Source organism: Silurus meridionalis, chromosome 8 (genome assembly GCF_014805685.1).
Source record: "Silurus meridionalis isolate SWU-2019-XX chromosome 8, ASM1480568v1, whole genome shotgun sequence".
Classification (NCBI taxonomy): domain Eukaryota; kingdom Metazoa; phylum Chordata; class Actinopteri; order Siluriformes; family Siluridae; genus Silurus; species Silurus meridionalis.
The window spans coordinates 17,255,198-17,275,333 of record NC_060891.1 but is presented as its reverse complement, the minus strand read 5'-3'; the positions used below and the strand labels follow the sequence as shown (position 1 = coordinate 17,275,333).

General features: G+C 37.3%; 2 protein-coding genes across 2 annotated transcripts; both read right to left on the bottom strand.

The window, feature by feature from the left end:
• Positions 1-860: 860 nt before the first annotated feature.
• Positions 861-11,186, bottom strand: hivep2b (HIVEP zinc finger 2b). Its single transcript, XM_046856485.1, is given in 8 exon segments — positions 861-3,396; positions 3,561-4,267; positions 4,393-4,488; positions 4,597-4,772; positions 4,858-5,009; positions 5,086-6,281; positions 6,283-9,419; positions 10,934-11,186. Coding segments are annotated over 7 exon segments (5,646 nt in total). The 5' UTR covers positions 9,161-9,419; positions 10,934-11,186; the 3' UTR covers positions 861-2,955.
• A 4,706-nt stretch (positions 11,187-15,892) lies between these two features.
• Positions 15,893-20,081, bottom strand: fuca2 (alpha-L-fucosidase 2). The gene is made up of 7 exons (XM_046856480.1): positions 19,753-20,081; positions 18,768-18,955; positions 18,299-18,638; positions 17,590-17,800; positions 16,972-17,162; positions 16,563-16,671; positions 15,893-16,085 (listed from the first exon to the last, which is right to left on the bottom strand). Exons 1-7 carry the CDS (start codon positions 19,932-19,934, stop codon positions 15,948-15,950), a joined length of 1,359 nt encoding a protein of 452 aa, XP_046712436.1. The 5' UTR covers positions 19,935-20,081; the 3' UTR covers positions 15,893-15,947.
• Between the last annotated feature and the right edge of the window lie 55 nt (positions 20,082-20,136).

Below are 20,136 nucleotides of genomic sequence, written 5' to 3'. Positions count from 1 at the left end.
AAAGCAAGTGCTTTTTGAAGATGTTGAGGCCAAAAACAATCTGGGCATGATCTATTATCCAATTCCATCAGGCCTTGGCAGAACAAACAGCACCGCTTGCCATGAAATACTAGAGGTTGGGAAAGTTTGACAATTCACCACAAGTTATGAGGTTATGGAATTGTTAGGCTTATAAGATTAGTTACTTTATGTCTGCAGTTCACATATTGCCACATGCTGACTCAGACAATAGGCCACATGCCTTGTAATTACACAGTCAACTGTGAAAATTAATTCACTTTATTACCATTAATTACCATTACCCAAGATCAACGCATTGTCACACTCTCCTTTTGCTTATTTATCACAGACAGTGTTAAGTTTATTAGCTTAAAATAAGTGTTTAGAGATCTATACTTTTAAATCTACATTATATATTTATGAGTCTACATCATTAACTCTTTGTCAAAACAAGTGTGATGTAGTTTTATAGGCTACCTATGTGAGGTACGGTCACAAGGTAAAAACATTCGTCTCTGGTCTCTAAACAAATTGGAACACTTTGTGTTTTCTGAAAGAAGACAAGCAGAAGGTATAAGCATTGTATGCAATTAATTCTTCTCTCTTGTAAAGAAAGCAATCCTTTTTACAAATTGATTATTGTTTCCAAATTTTGGGTTGGCACTGTTGGCCTTATTTGTGCTTTAAGGTGTTTCTAGTTGTTTTACTGAGATTAATATTTTGACCCATTCACTGAGGCAGCAGAAAGTTCTTTTCTAATAAGTTCTAGGATTATTTTGTATAGGCTATTGAGAGTATGGGACAAATTTACTCTGAATGTGTTAATGAGTAAAGAAAGTTGCTCTTTTTTTCTTTATTAAACATTTATTTGTAAGTAATTTGAGGTAAGAACATTGCTGACAAATCCTTATCATATAACTTTAATATACTTATGGACATCTTGTAATCAGAAAAGAAAAAAACACAGTATCATAGAGAAATCAGCTGCCTTCATGGGCAATAAATAAATATTTCTGAATACCTGTAAATGATGTTCATGTAAGATATATCATGACTTTGGTGATATATCAAATGCAATAAATACAAATTGAACTAAATGCAACTGAAAATACCCTATTAGTTATAATGTAAACATGACATAAAACGTTTTTCACTTAACTAACCTTATCATGAGCTCATTGATTTAACACTCACTGAATATAAATTTTAACTATAGCCTATATTAAGTGAACACTAAAATGGAACATTAGATTGATCTTGTTCCAAAATATCATACTAATTTATATGTCCTCTCTATGTCTAATACAATATTTTCATTTTGAGACAATTAAAAACAATTGCACCTTAAAACTGTATACAATCAGACACACAGTTCAGTTCAAATCTGATGTCAAGAAAAAAACTTATACAGACATCAATTCTTGTTCATTTGTTCGCACACAGGACACACTAGAAAAAAATAATTACAGTACATGATTGTGTGTGTGTGTGTGTGTGTGTGTGTATTTGTACCTTGGCGTGAGTGCATGTGTGCTTAGGTGTGTATGTAGGTGCTTGTGTGTTCATGAGAATATGCGTAGTGTTGGGCAGATTACTTAGAAAATGTACTCAGGCACTGATAATAAGTATGAATTTATGAAAATACAACATAATCTGATCTTTTTTGAAATTATGTTGAGATATTAGGCAGGCGTAGTTTAAGATCAATTAAGATATGCTTTTAGAAACATGAAAATGTTGTGCCTAAATTGCTCCTTGTTAAAAAAAGTATATTTTGGTTAGCTACATTATACTTTTAAGATTTCAATGGCTTAGTGTGTGAAAAGATGTAAACATAATATGCGATTTCTTTGTAATCAACAATTATTTTCAGACAGAATGTGACTACATAATGTGTACAAAAGTAGTCTGTTAATAAATAGATTCTAATGCATTCTGGGGGTTTTGCCATATTACTTTTTCATGACCTGAATGCATAATCCTGTTTCTATGTAGTCCATCATTTTTGTAACCTGAATACATGATCTATTTGATATGTAATCCTTTACTACCCAACACCATGTGTATGTGCATATAATTGACTAAACAGTGGCTGGAATGTTGTGCCATTTAAACAAATTAATCTTTCAATGATTCCAAACATCCCAAATATCAACTGCACATCATCAGTCAATTACATCAGTAGAAAGTGCTTTACATAGTCATCTAACTGCATAACATTAACAAATGACTTTAGGTTATCATAGCAATAATACATTGTCATATCATAAACTACATGTACAACTTGTCACTGTGTTGCATAAGTGCTGAAAAGTCAAAAGATTAAACAAGTGCACCAGCAAACATAAATAACAGCTATATACCAAGCAATATATATTAGCACTACTAAAGTTAGTATTCAAAATGTATAATGTGAATTGAGTGCAATTTCAAAAGCATCAACAGTACTTTAGATCAGTTTAACACTATATTCACTGCTTTAAACAATACATCCAATACTTCTGTCTCACTGAGGCATAGGCAAACAATTCTAAAAAGGCACAAGCTGATCCGAAGGGGGTGATTAAGTTGTAGTCATGATTTATATATTAATGCATTTGATCTGGAAAATGATGGTACTTTTTAGTTGCTGAAAAATATAGAAATCATTTCCAATAATTCTGAAGTTTGAATAAAGCTCCTGAAATACTGCTTTAATATTTATGGACTGCATATTGATATTTATATGGCCATATATGCATGGATATGCATGAACAAAATAAGTTGTGGTTATAGGAAATGTGACTCATATGGCAGTTTGATTAAAATATGTGCTGTGCATCTGTATTTGAAATTATGTGCATATACGCTTTATCGTTTCTTTTGGCCACATATTGCACCTTACTAAAACAACAATCATCAAATAAGCTTGATTTTGCTTGACATAACAAAACATTTTGCAACAAGCTATTTGAATCAGCTTTCTGGAGGATTACCAATTAGTTCCTCTGATGTGATCCTGAGGGATGCAATAGCCTCTGCACAGATGTGGACACTCTCCTCCTGCTTGTTGTCCTTGCTGGCAAGGCCAGTGCAAGATGTTGGCTGCTCCTTCCTCTGGGATGATATGTTGCTTACTCCAGGTCCTGGAATAGAAACTGAGGCTTGCCTGGAATTAGCCCTCTCTGAAATGTCCCCCTGTGGTTGTGACTTAGAGTGTCGCTCTACAGAAACACCAGATGGGCAGACGGAGGGCATTCTTAAACCTCCAATTGGGACCATTGGGATAGGAGTCTGTACCTGCTGTTGAGAGTGCAAAGGCAAGTGGCTGAAGATGCCTCGACTGGGGAGTGTGGATGCATCAGTACCACAGCGAACACCATCGATGACATTTGGAAGAATGGCCTCTCGTTTATCCTGAATTAATCATTAGCACAACTTATTAATACTGCAATGATCAAATAATGTTTGATATCGTTATATGTTATAAAAATGTTTATTAATATTACAGAATAAAATATAATGTCTACTAGAAAATGAAAGCCATAAACATTCAGATGTTTTACAGTTAAGTGACATACCATTTCTGGGTACATTGCAGTGGTTTGTTTAAAGGCAGAGGCTTCACATTTCATTTCCCTGCTCGAATCCAGATAAGATCTGTGCTGATATGCTCCCCTGCGTGGTGATGTAGCCCTAAGCATGCCTCTATGTTGACCACGAGGGGAGGATGCACGATAACGTGATACATCTGTCGCTGGCGAAACAGGCCTTGCAGGTGATAGCTGTCGAATGGGTGAGAGATCCCCTCTGATGTTCACATCTCGTCTTGATAAAATGGGTCTCAAGGGGGAGGGAGCCCTTCCTGGAATTGGATGACCTTGTGAGGTCAAATCCCCCCGTAGGCAGATGTTTCTTTGATGAGGTGAGTCCCAACGAGGAGAGAGCAGTTGAGGTGTACAAAGATCAAATGAGGTGCTTGTTTGTTCAAGAGTTAGATCATCCTCATTACTGACTGATGATGCTTCAAGACTTTCTTTAGGATCCAAGTTCTTTGTGAAACAGATGGAGGGAAATGGTTTGCTAATTGTGTAAGGCTGAGGACTTGTGCTCCTGGAATGGGTTCTTGGTGTAGAGTCCCCATCATATTCATCATCCTCGTCATCATCTGGTTCATCTCCATCTTCTTCACCACCATCTGAGTCATCCACATCAGAGAACTGATGTTTAATGGCTGCATCCATTACTGGTCTGATCTCTGATGGTTTTTGTACATCATCTTCATGTTCTGAAAAATAAACAGAACATTTAATTAAATAATTATTTCAGATGTTCAAAAATCTGTGTTAATAAATGAATGCTTGTCCTCCTTTAAGCAGTAAACCACAGTAAAATGAACCATAAATTACTTACCAGCAACATCCGTATTGTCCATATTCATGGGTGAAACACCAAGCTCAAGGCATTTTTTCAAGTGAGCTTTTGACTTCATATGCTTAGTCAAGTTCCCTTTATTAAAAACAAAAATACATTGTTTGACCACATCAGATGAGAATATTTTTTAGTACTAGAGTACTAAAATTGTTTGACATAAAAATATGGTAAAACAAAGACAACCTTTTGTTTTAAAGGCAAAGTTACAGCATTTGCATACGTAGGGCCTCACATCTGTGTGGGTACGTATATGTTTCTTTAGCATACTAGGCTTTTTACATCGAATACCACACTCTTCACATATATATTTCCCACGGCCACGTCCCCGGACATACACATAGTCCTCATTTGATTTGTACCTGAAAGTCAGTACATATATTAGCAAACACTTTTCATCAATAAATCTCTCCAGATATTTGTACAGAAAGATACTGTACTACTCACCCTCCTTCAAAAATCTTTACCCGAGCAGGCTCCGTTTGCCGTAAAGGTGCCTCAGTTTCTTTGCTATTGTCACGTGACGGTCGACATTTTTGCTTAACATCTTTCATTTGTGCATCACATGTTATGCCTCCCACCCTAGCCTCATTGGTCCCCTGTCAAAAATATGTATTAACCAATATATTTGAAATCAGATTGCACAAACAGCATAATAAAAAAATCTAAATCTACCTGTTCTTTTTTGTGATCAGTCAAAGTTGAAGTAACAAGTATATCTGGCTGATACATGGCTGCGAATGTATATGTGGTATTTTCTTTCTTCTGTTTGGATTGGAGAAGAGCGAGAGCCTTTCCAGTACTGAGACTTGGTGGATTTGGATTATGACTTCTCATAAACCAAGAGGCATACACAGAGATGTGCGGTGCCGTTTGGGTGCTGTTTGGTTTGGAACAATTGAGATAACACCAACTCACACATGTTGTAGTGTGAAGACCTGGAAACTGAGAGAGCATCAGAGTATTGGCAATATCTCTAGATAATGCTGTTGTAGCAATTTGCACTGCAATAGGCAAATTATTTACCAAAATAGCTTCTTGAGAAACACTGCTGGGCAATGATAAGCCTGCTTTATTGTAGAAGTCCATATTAGGATCCTCCATTTCTATCTCTTCAATTGTCCCAGATGGAGTTTGTACATGTGTTGCTTTATTATCCTTGTTGTGTTTCTCTTTGGCAAGGTCAGGATGTCCTAATTCCACAGCACTAAGTTCTTCTACAATCTGTCCATACATATTCTCATCCTTGACTCGTTTTTGCTGAGTTGCTTCAATAAAAAGCTCAATACTGCTGGCAGGCGAAAGCATTCGCTTACTAGCCCCACCACTTGGAGCCTCTGTAGTTGAAATGGTTCTAGAGGTCAAGGACAAAGGTATGCCTGTATTAAGTTTTGCAGGTGATGATTGTGGGTTATGCAGAAGTCCTCTTGGATGTCCTTGTGTTTGACATGCATCAAATCCAACTCTGTGTTGTGATGTAACATTTAAAAATTGACTTTGAATGTTAGCATTATTAGGTGTTAAGTTTGTTGCATACTGAGAATCCAGAATATGAGATATACTGGTGTATGTGATGTTTCCATAGGATGGTACTTGCATCTGAATTCTGACTGGAACTAACATACCACGCACATTCCGACTGGCTAAGGCAGGCTGAGCTTGTGAAAGAACTGCTATTGTTGACAGGACATTGGCCACACTGTGTGAACTGTCTTTCGGTAGATCTGAAAGAGCAATTCTAGGATCTTCTGCTGTTTTTGAATCTTCAGGTTCGTTCTTTATTTTCTGCTTTAAACCATGACATTGATGCATCTGTAAAGTCTGGGGAAGAAGAGGCTGTTTATAAGGGATTTGCTCTGGCATCCTAGCCAAATCTGGTGAAATAAGCTGGTGGAGAAACACTTACATGCAACAAAGAGTACCTAATTTTCTCAATGCCACTAGAGGAACCTTCCAACAAAAACTGTTTGTCTGGTGAAGACAGTTTTCTGCCCATTTCAACTGCATCTGAACCTCCCTGTGTAGTGTTCACCTCCATGGATTTGTCATGTGTTAAAGTTTCTGGATCACCACTCAAAGAAGCCTGTCTAACCAAACATCCTCTTCTTCGTTCTTTAAATCCACATTCACTGGTATAGTTGTCACTTTGAATAGGACTGGTTGAAAAAGAAAGGTTGCTATAATCAAAAGACTTACTTCTAAATTCTGGTAATTCATTGGGTAAGTTGGAGGGTGTCTGTTCTGATGCTGACCGCCTCATCTCTCTCTGTTGGCTTAGTGAGCTTCCTGGAACAGACAAGAACTCCAAACACTTACTAAACTCATCCGATTTAGCAGGAGATGCGACATTTATACTTTCCTCCCTGTCAAGTGACTGAGAAAAGCTTGAGCTATGAGATAAATTGCTTTCTTGACTTGGGCTCCTGGAGAGACTAGTACAAGCAGATTCAAAGCTTGATTCACCCGAAGAACATTCCATCTCAGCTAAACGCAAGCGTTTCTTTTTTGGAGGTAGCTTTTCAACTGGGAAGTTTGACAAAGTTTCACTCCTCTGAGGCCATTGGAATTCTTCTCTGTTTTTTTCATTTGGTCTAACCTGCACATCTCTTACTTTTTCTGGTTTGTCAGGCTCCTCAGTAACTCTAATCTCAGGAACTTGAATACCAGACTGAAAAGCTAGTTGTTTAGAAAAATGAGACCACTGGTAGATCAAACTACTTCCACCATATTGACTCTCTATTTTTCCAGAATGCATGACTCGGTCACTTTTGTACTTTTCCTTAATCTGCTCCTTTTCAATTAATTGGGAAAGGGTACTTTTATTAAACTGTTGTGATTCAAAATCAGTGAATTTTTCTGCAGAACTCGGCCTACTTATTGATTTAGTGTGCTGAATTACAGAGATAACGTTGCTTCCAGCCAATCTTTCTGTATATGTAGTACAGTCAGTGTACGTAGCATCCGAAATATCTTGCTTAGTAGAAAGGTCCCCTGTGAGGTCAAGCAAGCATGAAGGCTTATTTTGGGTTGGAAAATCTTCCTCGTCCATAATGTTCTTTCCTTTTCTACGCTTCCTTGTAGCATTTTCCATCATGTGGTTCTGAAACATGAGGCATGACTCTGATTCTGGACAATTCTCTAGTCCAATTTTAGAATCATCAGGACTGTCAACTTTTGGCTCTGATTTCAGGCCACAAACCAAAGTGTGGTTATCCAGTTCTACATGTCCTTCATGTGCAGAGTGCTCAAAGGCAGCCTGTCTCATAAGTTTTCTCATGCCCATGGAGCTGCGAAAGGAGATTTCTTCGTTTGTCATCCTCTCATCAAAAGAATTACTGCTCCTTAGCACTTGTGGTGCACTCACATTGGAATCAGATGGTGTTGGAAGAGAGTTGCTCCGTAATAGTAAACCACATTCTGGAGGGGTTTCTAATAGTTTAGTCCGACACTGAAACAGTTCTGGGAATTCCTGACACTCTTCTTCTTGCAAAGATTCTGACTCGATTTTTATTGATCTGGCCAGGTCTTTTTTGTTTCTGTGCAAATGGCATGCAACTTCCTCAGGTGCCATTCCTTTGGTCAATTTAATCATAAAACTCGATGGAGTCTCATTTATGTCTGTCATGCAGGTCTGTACAGTGATTGATTGCCTTGGCTTGGCACTTGGTCTATAACACTTCCCAAACATAATTTCTTGGTATGACTTGGCATTTGCACTGGGTTGATTGAACTGCTGTTCTGCACTCTCTGAGCGTGAAAAGTAGCCAGAGTCAGTGCTGCCTTTGCTGTATGAGCTAGGGAGAGATAGGGAATCTTGACTTCTTTTCTCTGAAAGCCTAAGGGCAAGCCTTTGCTTTATGCTAGAAGACTCAAGTTCTTGGTCCACCTGAGAGACAATAACAGGTGCCATCATTTCTCGAAACTGCCATAAAGATACTTTTCCTGACATACTCTCGTTTGATGGACTTTGTGTAAAGGTAATCCCAGGGATCTTTTGTGTATGTCGACCACACTTTTCCTGTACACTATCTCCACTTTCCTTCATTCGGATAGAGCTGCCTCTATGCATGGGCTGCCTTTGTGCAAGAGTTGCCTCTTCTTTCACCTCCTCATCAGTGTCAGTGCTCTGCTCAGCATCCGAGTGCATTTCTCCTTCTACTGTTACTTCTTCATCCATACTACTATGCTTCCTATCTTGCTCCGAAAATGGAAACAATCCGGCTTTGACAGCATGTGTGTGAGATTTTCTGTGTTTATACAAATTGCTTTTAGTTTTAAATGAGAAGCCACAAGGAACACATGGATATGGTCGTTCACCAGTGTGAGAACGTATGTGTTTTTTCAGTACACTGGGTTTGGCGCATGCTCTCCCACAGTAATGGCACACATACTTTCCTGTCTTCTTCACTTTCAGCTCTTTTTTGTGCACACCCAATGACAAGAGGTTAACACTTGATTGGATACATCGTTTGCCAAGGGGAGTGAAACGTTGCGTCTTCCTCCATGTGTAGATTGGATTGTGGTCACTGGCTTGTAAGGAAGGACTAGATCCTGACCCCACTGAATGTGCCTCAATACTGAGACATGACCTTAAATCATCTCTGTGGGGTCTCTCTGTTAGTGGTGTTTTGTCCTTGGTGCCAGGCATATGATCTCTTTGGGCCATTTCAGAATCAGATAGTTTCTCATCTTTCAAAGTGCCTCTCTGTGGGGAACATCCTACTGCAATAGCGGGTTCAGGAGTCTCCATGATCCAAATATGTTTTTTCTAATATCAGTAGTTATGTCTGCTACATCTTTGCTACTTCATTCTGTAGGATCGAATAGTACAGAATGTCCTAATTAATTTAGTGCAAAATCTTTTTTTAAGTGCCATACGTTCCAAAATGAACAAATGCAGTCTTCAGGTTGATTGCAAGGATCTCAAAAAATGATGGGTAATTTTCTTTCCAATGTTTTTATTCCTTCTTCAGTGTACTCTTAGGCCCATGTGATCAGTTCCAGGTTATCTAAAGGAAAATAATAAAGAAACAGCAATTTTAATAAGACATAAAAATTGTATTGAAATAAATAAATGTCAGTTGAACTTTTTAAAATTGCAGAAACTAATTTACTTAAACATCATATTATTATAATAATAATAATAATAATAACAATAATAATAGTAATAATAATAATAATAACAACAATAATAATTCTCTAAACTGAGTTTGTATGATGTATAATGTGATTGAGCACAATCTAACAGCCGCATTGTTTTACATGTTTGCCTACGGCTATTTATAGTGTAAATGGGCACTTATTGCAGCAAGTGTGTAATGTATATGCCACATACCCATGAAAGGGGCAACCTAATATTCTGAGTGGAAAGTATATTTAAACATAAAAACATTTTAGTGATTTAAAAGATTTTGGGGGTTTTATGGTAACTTTTTATACTTTATTTCCCACATATGGTTGATTCTAGACGTCTGACGTGACTGCTAAGGGGTACAGTTTACAGCTTGTAGGACTAAAGGAGGAGAATTAAATACGCTTTCACTTAGTGTTGCAGCATACAAACACTACGAATAATGTTTCATTTGTGCAAAATATAAAGCACTTACAACAGCATCAGGAAAGACATCCAGGGGCAGTTCATCTCTTCACATTAAACAATGTGACTTTAATGAGGTTATTTAAGATTATCTAGTGCACACCTCTTAGCTTGTGTTAATTAGGACATGAGAAGTCTTAATGGCATTAGATCAGAAAGAAACCTGAGCCACATACTTTAGTTTACTTTGAAACATTGCCCCTGTCACAATTCGCTTTATACAAAGAGGTGGATGTGGTATAGTAGGGTCTCTAGAGGTGACAGGATTCTCCAGCATTCCTTTCAAGGTCACTCAGATCCCATTCTCGGGTCTCCCTCAGTGCAGGGGGATGAATTAATGTGTGGACAAATGAATGAAAGATACAACAACAACAAAAAATGCAAGTGTGCGCTCATTCACAGCAACCATATCTGAACCACAGATGGGTTAACGATATATTTTAAATGTGGAATCATGGACTAAACAAAGGAAATAGCTAAAAATAAAAATCATACCATAATTTCTACCATTGTTTCTTTTAATGGATTATTCTTGGATCTTAAATGAAAAGTGTAAGAGTTTTAGCCAACTGTTAACACTTGCCATTTTGACAACACTCTTACACATCTGCATGAACATCACCAGCTACAAGATGAAAAGTAAAACATCATGAAGCATCATCAAATTACTGACATTTAAAAGATAGCCAGAGTCGGAGGGGGGGGTCATTACGTCATGTATCAGCACCCCACTGTATCAGCAGTCACAGCAAATGTCTTAGAAATGACATCCACTGTGGCACTTCAGGAAAGACTGGAGGATTGCATGATGGATGAATTACATGGTAAATAAGAGCAAAGCAGTCAAGGACAGACTCGAACTGGCAAGTCACCCTCCAGCAAGCACAGCTACAACAACATCAAACATATCGATTGCCATTTACAAACCTGGTGTTCAAATACAGCTTTGTCCAACATCTCCAGTCATTTCCAGCTCTCTTTAGAATTAATATCTTCCATATTCCAGTGTATCATCCTCAAGAAAAGCGGATTTAAAGCCAAATAAGCCAAACATTAGCCCCATCAATGATCCACATTGTGTGTATTAAGGGTACACTATCAGACCTACTGATGTAAGCGAGTCACCACAGAAAATACCTCACTGAGACGTGTATCCAGGAACAAAAATAGCAAAGGGGCCCTGTTAGGGCTTATACAACAGCCCACACTGAAGACCACTTTCGAAGCCATGGACAACAGTGCACAGACATCATTCATTCAGGGTGCACTGCATACATAAGCATGCACACCATGAATTGTGTTGTGCCTCCTAACAAAATGCTTATTGAAAGCATATGATATGATTGAGGATTAAACAAAAGCAATTAATGTTAAAGATAAAAAAAACCTAATTAAACGGTTGTGCTGCTATGAATCACTGCTACACTTTCTGACAAGAGTTTCAGCACAATACATGTTAATGCTCGACTAAAAATTACCAGTATCCTTAAAACATTTTAACAATGAACCAATAAATATGAGTTCCATATCTTTGCCGATTAATTTTATGATGTATTATATAAACCTTTATTTAACTGTCTTTGTTATGTAAATGCTTAATATAAAACAATTTGCACATTAATTAATTTTTATACAACATTAGATAATATATGTTTTATGGCATTGAATTAAACCTATTACAGATTTTTTCGTTAGTAGCAATATTTTATAAACCAATTTGTAACACTACAGAAGCTAGAAGATAATGATTAAAGCATATTATTGGCAAACCACTTACTAAACTAAAACTCATGTTTGAGTGAAGAAATGTGTGGCAATCAACATGTAAGAAACTTTTATCTAAGGTATTGAGTATGTTGAGTTATTGCTCTTAATGGTTGATCCTCATTGAACAGTGAAGGTCAAGCCTCTCATCTCTCTCTATAAATATAATGGTCTGTCCCACTGGGTCGCCTGGCTTTTCCACTACCCCAGGCACAACTCATGGCTGCTGACTATTTAGATGTGATTTGACACACCTCTAATTCTCTTTAAGGCACACACACACACACACACACACACACACACACACACACACACACACACACACACACACACAGCTGATGCGGAAGATTGCAAATATTGAATATAGAATGTGGTTATGATCAAGTTCTGGTTTTGTAAATAGAGACAGTAAAATAAAAAGCACATTTAGAGGCCAAAAGTATCATATCCCTGTTAAACTAAAACTGTATGCAGAGACAGCATGGTGGAGTGGTGCAGCAGGTAGTGTTGCTAGCTCATAGCTCCGTGGTCCTGGTTTAAGCCTAAAAGCTTTTTCTATGTTTACTGTTTTGCACATTCTCCCTGCATCTCCATCTGCATGGCTTCCCTCTGGGCTCTCCAGTTTCTTTCCACTGTCCAAACACATGCTGGTAGGTTCAGCTACTTTAAATTGCACCCCAGGTGTGAATAAGCATGCAGTAACTGGCATCTCATCCAGAGATAAATTGCCACTTCCTAGCAAAGACTGCATCCCTGACCAGGATCAGGAAGTTATTGAACATAAACAATCTAAAGTTTTATAAATACACTGCCATTTAAAAGTTTCTGAACACCGGGAGTGTCCAAGTTTTAATATAGCATAGCAATTAAACAAGAAGTTTAAATACATTTCTGTGGACCTTATTAACTGAGAAGTATACTCGAGGTGAACCTTAAGCCTATACACAAAATATTGTTTCAAATAATAATAAAAAGTGGTGTATTTAGTGTACAACTATGCACATTAGACAGTTGTGGATGAGGACACTATCATCTGGGAAGAGACAACATCCAACAGGATAGAAAGGTTTCTCACAGGATTCTTTACATGCTATATTTAAAAGACTGTACAATATATGTTAAAAAAAGGCTACATTACACACAAATGTTTACTAAAAGCATGGGGGTGTTCAAAATAAGTAATTGAACTGTCAAGCATATTCACTTCCTTTCATGGTTTTAACAGGCCCTTTACACTATACATTCAACTTTTTATTAAGGCTTGAATAAAGACTGTTTGAACTGTTACTAACGTTTCATTTGAGAAGTACAGTATAATAACACCTAAATATTCCAAGTGAATAGCTTCCTTAATCTCTTTTTTTAATGTAAATGTCATTTGCCATATGGGGTGAAGACATGCGGAGTGTTCCCATGGCAACAAAATACCTATTTTTGCTGTATTTAGTATGCGCTTATCTTATTCAGTGAGTAGCTACACACAGATCACTGAAATACTGAATGGAACATACTCAGCCAGTGCTTTAGCTGTCAGAAGCATGATAAATGATTTCCATTTCTATTTAGTAGGGCACACCAAGAAATGTCTTCTCAATGTATGTAAGTAGGATGTGTCTGGATTAGATAATGGCATTCTACATTCTCTGTATGTATTTGACACCATAAAAAGGTCTGGGAAATGAATGAGAATGAATGAAACGAATTTGCAAATGCCTTCAGGAGGTGGACTCCATCTGGAGCCATCGTTAACTCATCGTCATGGAAACACACACACTGTTTCCTTATGATAGAACTGAAGTTCTGCATTTCACAGGCTAAACTGTATAATGAGACAAAAGACTCCACTGAAGATTTCACTGAAAACTGTGTTATGAGTTTAAAGAGGAGTTCCAAAAAGTGTGTCTGAGTATAATACATCAACAAAGTTGATGTCAGTTTGGGGAAAAATGTGGTAGAAACGATAAGTAATACTCTTGACTATAGGTATATATTCAACACAAAAATGTGAAAATTCAGTTGGAGCCATTTAGCATCCTCATAATATTTTTTAACAAGGTTATTATTCAATGATGTGAGACTGAGGGCTCAAACAAGTAACAATAAAACTTCTAATGTATCTATATCAGGTTGTTTCTAAACAAGTATATATTCATACCAAAGTGAATTCATACTTATCTTCTGTCTCACCTTGACTGATCCATGGACTTCAGCTCCTTCCTCCATAGCTAAACACTTCCATCCTCGGAGTGCCAATAACGAGGTTCCTGTTTTTCACTGAGTGCTCTTCACTAGGCTTTGCTACTAATCCCTTAGTCTCATGCAAGAGGAGTGGGAAGGAAATGGAAAATGATCATGTTTCTTGGCATAAACACCTGGTGTGTTGATTGGCTGAGGGAGGCTGGTGGAGATGTCTATCACCGTGACAACGCAGGGTCTGGTTGGCAGCAGCCAGAAGAGAATATACAGGGACAGAAATAGATTTCAGCTTGCTCTGGAGCTGTACAATCCCACCACAGAGAAAGGGAGGGAAGGCCAGAGGAATGCAAGAAGAAGGATGAATACAGCTTTGAGAAAAGATGAGCACAGCATTGAGAAAGCAAGGACATTATCTTAGAATATTACAGCTACTGTACATCCATGCTGCAGCTGCTGCACAGAAAGTGTCTTAAGTACAGCTGACTTAAGTACAGCATTGCTTTTTCAGATATTTAAATGCTTACTAGCTAAAGCTTGAATTTTTGCACTTGTACTAATTGTGCTAGAAATATTCCTGTATTTTCAGCATGATTTTTATTCCTGTAAAGAGATCAATACAGCAATGGTTTCATACCCAACATAAAACTCTTCAGCTACCCTGAAGCTGGCAGACCCGATAGTGGCCTAAATGGTCCTGAAAACCATTTATCTTCAATTAATGTGCTTTGATGGAACTGTATAAGTTTAACAGTGTTACCAAACTAAGCAATTCTAATGTGTTTTCCAAATTAATCTGTCATTTTGAAAATGACCATGGGTAGACACGCTTCCCAGACGGACTGTGTGATCAGTGTAATTTAAAAATGCAGTCAAATTAAATGAAAGTGGCACAGACCAATACATTTCTGAGGTTATTTTAGTTCACTGTTGTGTCAGGACAGAAACCAGTTTGCAACATTGCAACATATTTAGCCAGTGATTATTTTCACCTCTGCAGGCATTTTCTTCAGTGTCTTCACTTATGTTTACGTTCATCAACCTATGGCAATGTTGTGAATCTCAGAAAAACGCTCTTGCTGACCCCATTACTGTCACAATTAACATCATAAAAGATAAATGGTCAGCCTGAAAAAGTGTTTCCTGCACTCACTCATACCTTGCTTAGTTCAGATGTTATTTCAGTGCAAAAGCAAACCTGAGAGAGAACATGGCCAATAGGGCTCAAATGAACAATATTTTTGTCAGGAGGAACTACACCTGTTCGTTTAAACACTTCAACAACACTGTACATTGAAAGGGCCTGTAATCTGCATAAACAGTACAGCGCTATTCCTGTCACGGCTGCCCTGAATAACTCAGATAGGGAGTTTCTGGGGGGGAAGTAAGCACGTGTGTCTCGATGTGGCATGTGATGCTCTCGGATTCCCAACACGTTCATAAGTGGACTATGGCAGGTATTTTAAATTGCCACACACAGGTCTGTTCTAGCGTTGTTGCTTGTTTATATCAGGGTGAAATCAGAAGAAATACAGCTTGTGAGTGAAGCAAAAGAGGTATGTAGCAGATAAAACAAATACCTGACTAAATCTATAAGTATTAAATACTTACAGTGCACAACAGAGACTTTTCTTTTAACACATTGATCTTAAGTTTTATTTGTGTCATTCACAAATAAAACTTTTTCGGTCTAGTTGGCATATTTACCACCCCCTGAGTCACTTAAAAAACAGATTTTACACATACATACATTTTTGATTAGTTACACACACATTACTATAATATGAAAATGATTCACTGATTACTCACAGACATTCAGCAGTACAGAATAGAGAAATTACCCAAAGAATCAAACCCATAAAAAACACTGAAACCAGAATAAAATCATAAACAATATCAAAAGAATATAGGCAAGGCAACGTTTATAATATCATGTGAGTATTGCAAATAATCCTATGAGGGAATCTGTTAATGATTTATGTCCCTAATCTACACCAGTCAGACGAATAGTCCAGCCCCAGGAGCAGGGCATCTCGGCAGGAGACAAAGCAGGAAGGTAAACCTGTAGGCCGGTGGGCTTCGTTGGGACCCACTTCAGTTGTTTGTAACCCAATAACACCACCTGGTTTAGTGCAAAATTAGACCACAAGAAGCAGAGTAAGACAAGAAAATCCAGTTTAAAAGAACAACGAAGGAGAAATGCCTTCAACGTTCACACTATAATTACACGTTTGTGTCTCTTTAGATGCATTTTCTTTTGTCATCATGTGTTTTTGAATGATTCCTAGCACCGGTTTCACATGTCATGATTTACATGGCACCCTCTTGCAATTTAATTTTCTTTTAACTTGTAACATTATTCTTTGACCTACTGGTTTTATAATTTGTATTCCTCATGCTCATTCTGCTTCTCTCTCACTTATTTCTAGCTGTTCCTGACACCTATCTGTCCCTTGTATCATTGTTGGCAAATTTAACAGTGCTACTCTTAAATTGCATTGAATCATGTTTGTAAATTGCTTTAGACAAAAGCATGTGCCAAATAATTATGTTACATAAACCTGAACATCAATTAATTAAATGAGCAATAATCAATTACCTGTGTTTTAACTTCAGAAACTACAGGGTCACTGAGAATAACAGATCCATCACTTGGCCATGAAAGCAAAAATGCATAGACAGCCTTCTCCTGTGCCTTCCATGTGTACCTATAGAACCAAAACAAAACAAAAAACCCCCAAAAACATTTAAAAATATCTAACCAGCTGCATTTAAACAAATGTAGCTGTTTTGTGACAGAAATACATTTATGACAGAGATAGATTTATTGATTCTACAATTAGGATCTAATCATAAATTGCAACAAATTTGTCCAAGTAAAGATGTATAATGATTCAAAATGGAAGTGCAATCTGTAGTATTATGGTGACTGTTGAGTGCTCTTTAGATTATCACATGGCCTGTTTATTCTACTGATTAAACAAATTATACTTAAATTCGAGACGCACCAAATTCCAGGAGTGACGCTGTCATTCTGAACTCTCCAAGCAGTCGAATTGTAGATTCCTTCACCATTGATTTTCAACCACTGGCCCACCTGCCTTAATCTCTCCTCAAATATAGGAGTAATGCGACCATCATGTGTTGGACCTACATTCAATAACAAATTCCCACCACATGACACAGTCTCCACAAGGGTCTGCAAAGAAAATAGTGAAACACATGTATTACATAGATTGATTTGATCTGTCTTAAATGAGCAACGGGTTTTGGAATAACTGGCTAAACATTTTTTCAATAGTTTGAGAATTATTTTACTGTAACAGCAAAATTAAAAAATAGCATGTATTAGTAGACTAAACTCAACAGATGTTTAGCTTAACTTTTTCTGCTTTTGTAGATTACATTATAACTAAATCCTGGTCATTTATAGACAGATGTTTTATTATTTGCTTTCCATTATGCTGTTGTAATCCATCTCGGTTAATCTGAATTTCAAATCTGTGCAAACAATATATGTTCAAGGACACTAAAAATCAAACATTCTGATCGGGCCATGCGCTAAAGGAACTGTAACAGGATTTCCTTGTTATATTCATTACATGTGTCACTCTTGCTATATATACCTTAATCAGCTCCTCAATGGTGAGGTAATCACTTAATTTAGCCTCTCGTCTATAGCCCCATGAGCGCTGGTCAATTGACATACAGTTCTCCCATTTGTGCTTCAGCAGGTGTCCTGGGTTGTAACGGTCAGCACATGTGTAATAGCCGCCGTGTGTGCAAATACTATCCTTTCCCCATCGATCATTAGTCACAACAGTGTCCCGCACCGGGCTGTAAATACATCATTGGTTATATATGGGTATGCACAGTCATCTAAGAAATCCTGTCAACAAAACCTAAAGTAATTCAAAATACTATTAATGCAATGGTTCCAACAGTGTGACCCAGAGAACCCCAAAGGTGCAGGAACCATATCCAGACTTTGCAAATGTAGTTTTTTCTGTTTATTTTAGTTAATTACTATTAGAATGTATTATTAAATTCTTATAGTACATATTATCATTATTCTTATTAAATAATATCCTCTTGAATATAATGCTAATTTTAATTAAATGTGTTCCGAAAGTAGAAAGTTCAAATTCATAGGTTATATTGCTCCAATACATAGCCAGATTATTACAGTACAAATGTAAATTTCCCCTTAATATCTAAATAATAGAATTGTAAAATATACATGTATACCTGCTGTTTCAATCTTTTTTCTTTCCCCATTTACACAGTTCATGGCTTCCCTGTTATAATGTAATTTTACAAGAAAAAATGATTTACCTCTCATTGTATAGCCATGCAAGGAACCCTGTGCTATTCCAGTACTTGTCTGGGGCATCTCCATCTCCATCGGACCATAACAATTCTGGTTTGTACTTGTTTATGATCTCATAAAGCTCAGGCAAGGACTTCTCATAAGGAAATCTAGTGGTAGTAAAATTATTTCCCTCATCTTCTGTGAAAAGCGGGTTAAACCACTCAAAGAGAGAGTGGTATAGTCCTAGGCGCAGGTCACTGTACTTTCGTAAAGCACTGGATATTTCATCTACCAGGTCCCGCTTTGGACCAACATCCACTGCATTCCAGTTCCATGAGTACTTTGAGCCCCACATTGTAAACCCTGAGAAATGACAAATATTTTACTTTCTTGTTTGTACAAACAGCATTCAATTTCTCATTCTAAAATAATTTTATTTATTTATTTTTAAAGGGCATCAGATAAATGTTCTACCAAGACATTCACACCAACCTTCATGATGTTTAGTTGTGAGGACAATATACTTTGCTCCTGATGCTGCAAAAATATCTACCCAGTCCTTGGCATTGAAGAACTCAGCGGTCAAATGTGGCGCAAAGTCTTGATATGTGAATCCAGGCGGGTAGTTTTTAGACATAAAGGACACATAGGATGGGAATTTCTTCCCTTGCCAGTACCACCTGTGGACACAATATTATTTTCTGAAACTAAAAAGGATACAGGAACTTGACAGGTCACACAATGATTGTATAATTCATTGGGATGGAAGTAAAGAAAGTTTGATTCTCTAAAATATTTTCATAACACACCCTCCTGTGCAAAAATTGGTCCGAACTCAAAATGGCCTAATATTACACTTGAAATGGTTTTGATTTAAACAACTCATCAGAAATGTCTCATGTCTAATAGATAAAGTAACATTGCGAGTCAATGTTGTTCCAGTTACTGTTGATGTTTTTTTGGGGGTTTTTTTGTTTTTTTATATCAAACATATCAATCATTATCATGATTTTACATTTGTGTTAAAGAAAACTATATAAGTGAATTTCTGTTTCTGGCTTTATTACAGTTAATTGCAGCAAACAAGCAAATGGGTGGTCTCAGGAGTGGATTATTATTATTTATTTATTCTTGCTCATTCTCTGGCCATTGATTTGTTGTTAAGAGCTTCAAGAAATCATTAAAAGCTTTGGGATTTTGCTCATTTTCTTGAGGAAGAGTGAAAGTTACAGATCACTGTATTTAGCTATGCTGAAAAGGACATAATGCAAAACAAAAGTACATACAGAATTTTTGTTTATTCCACAAAATCTTTTTTTTTTTAATAAATAACCTTACTTGCTACACAATAAACAATTGGAATCTTCAATTTGAAGTAGAAATAGACATTTAGACATTTCCATACTCATATCGCCTACTGGTGGTGGTCCTCAGAATCATACCACCATAGCTGCACTGTCTGTGTGGGAGAACTCACCAAAACCATTCACTGCCGTAGCTGGGGACTGAAAACACACCCCAGTGGATGAAGATCCCAATCTTTGCTTGATCAAACCATTCAGGCAGTGGTCTCGAATCAATCGACTCCCAAGTAGGTTCATATTGACAAAAACAACCTCCAACCCACAAGATTAGAAAAGCCCAGCTCCGTGTATCCATGTCGAACCTGTCTGCTATGCCTTCAACAACCTTTAGCACTGGATAAACCGGCCTGAATCCAATCACGTGATATTATCCAACACGAATGCATGTGATTGTGTTTGTGAATTTCAGTTAATCTCAGCGCATCTGTCTTCCTGTTTGAAGCGCCGCATAAACAGAAAGATGTTGCACTTCCGTCTTGACTCGAAACGTTGCTCAC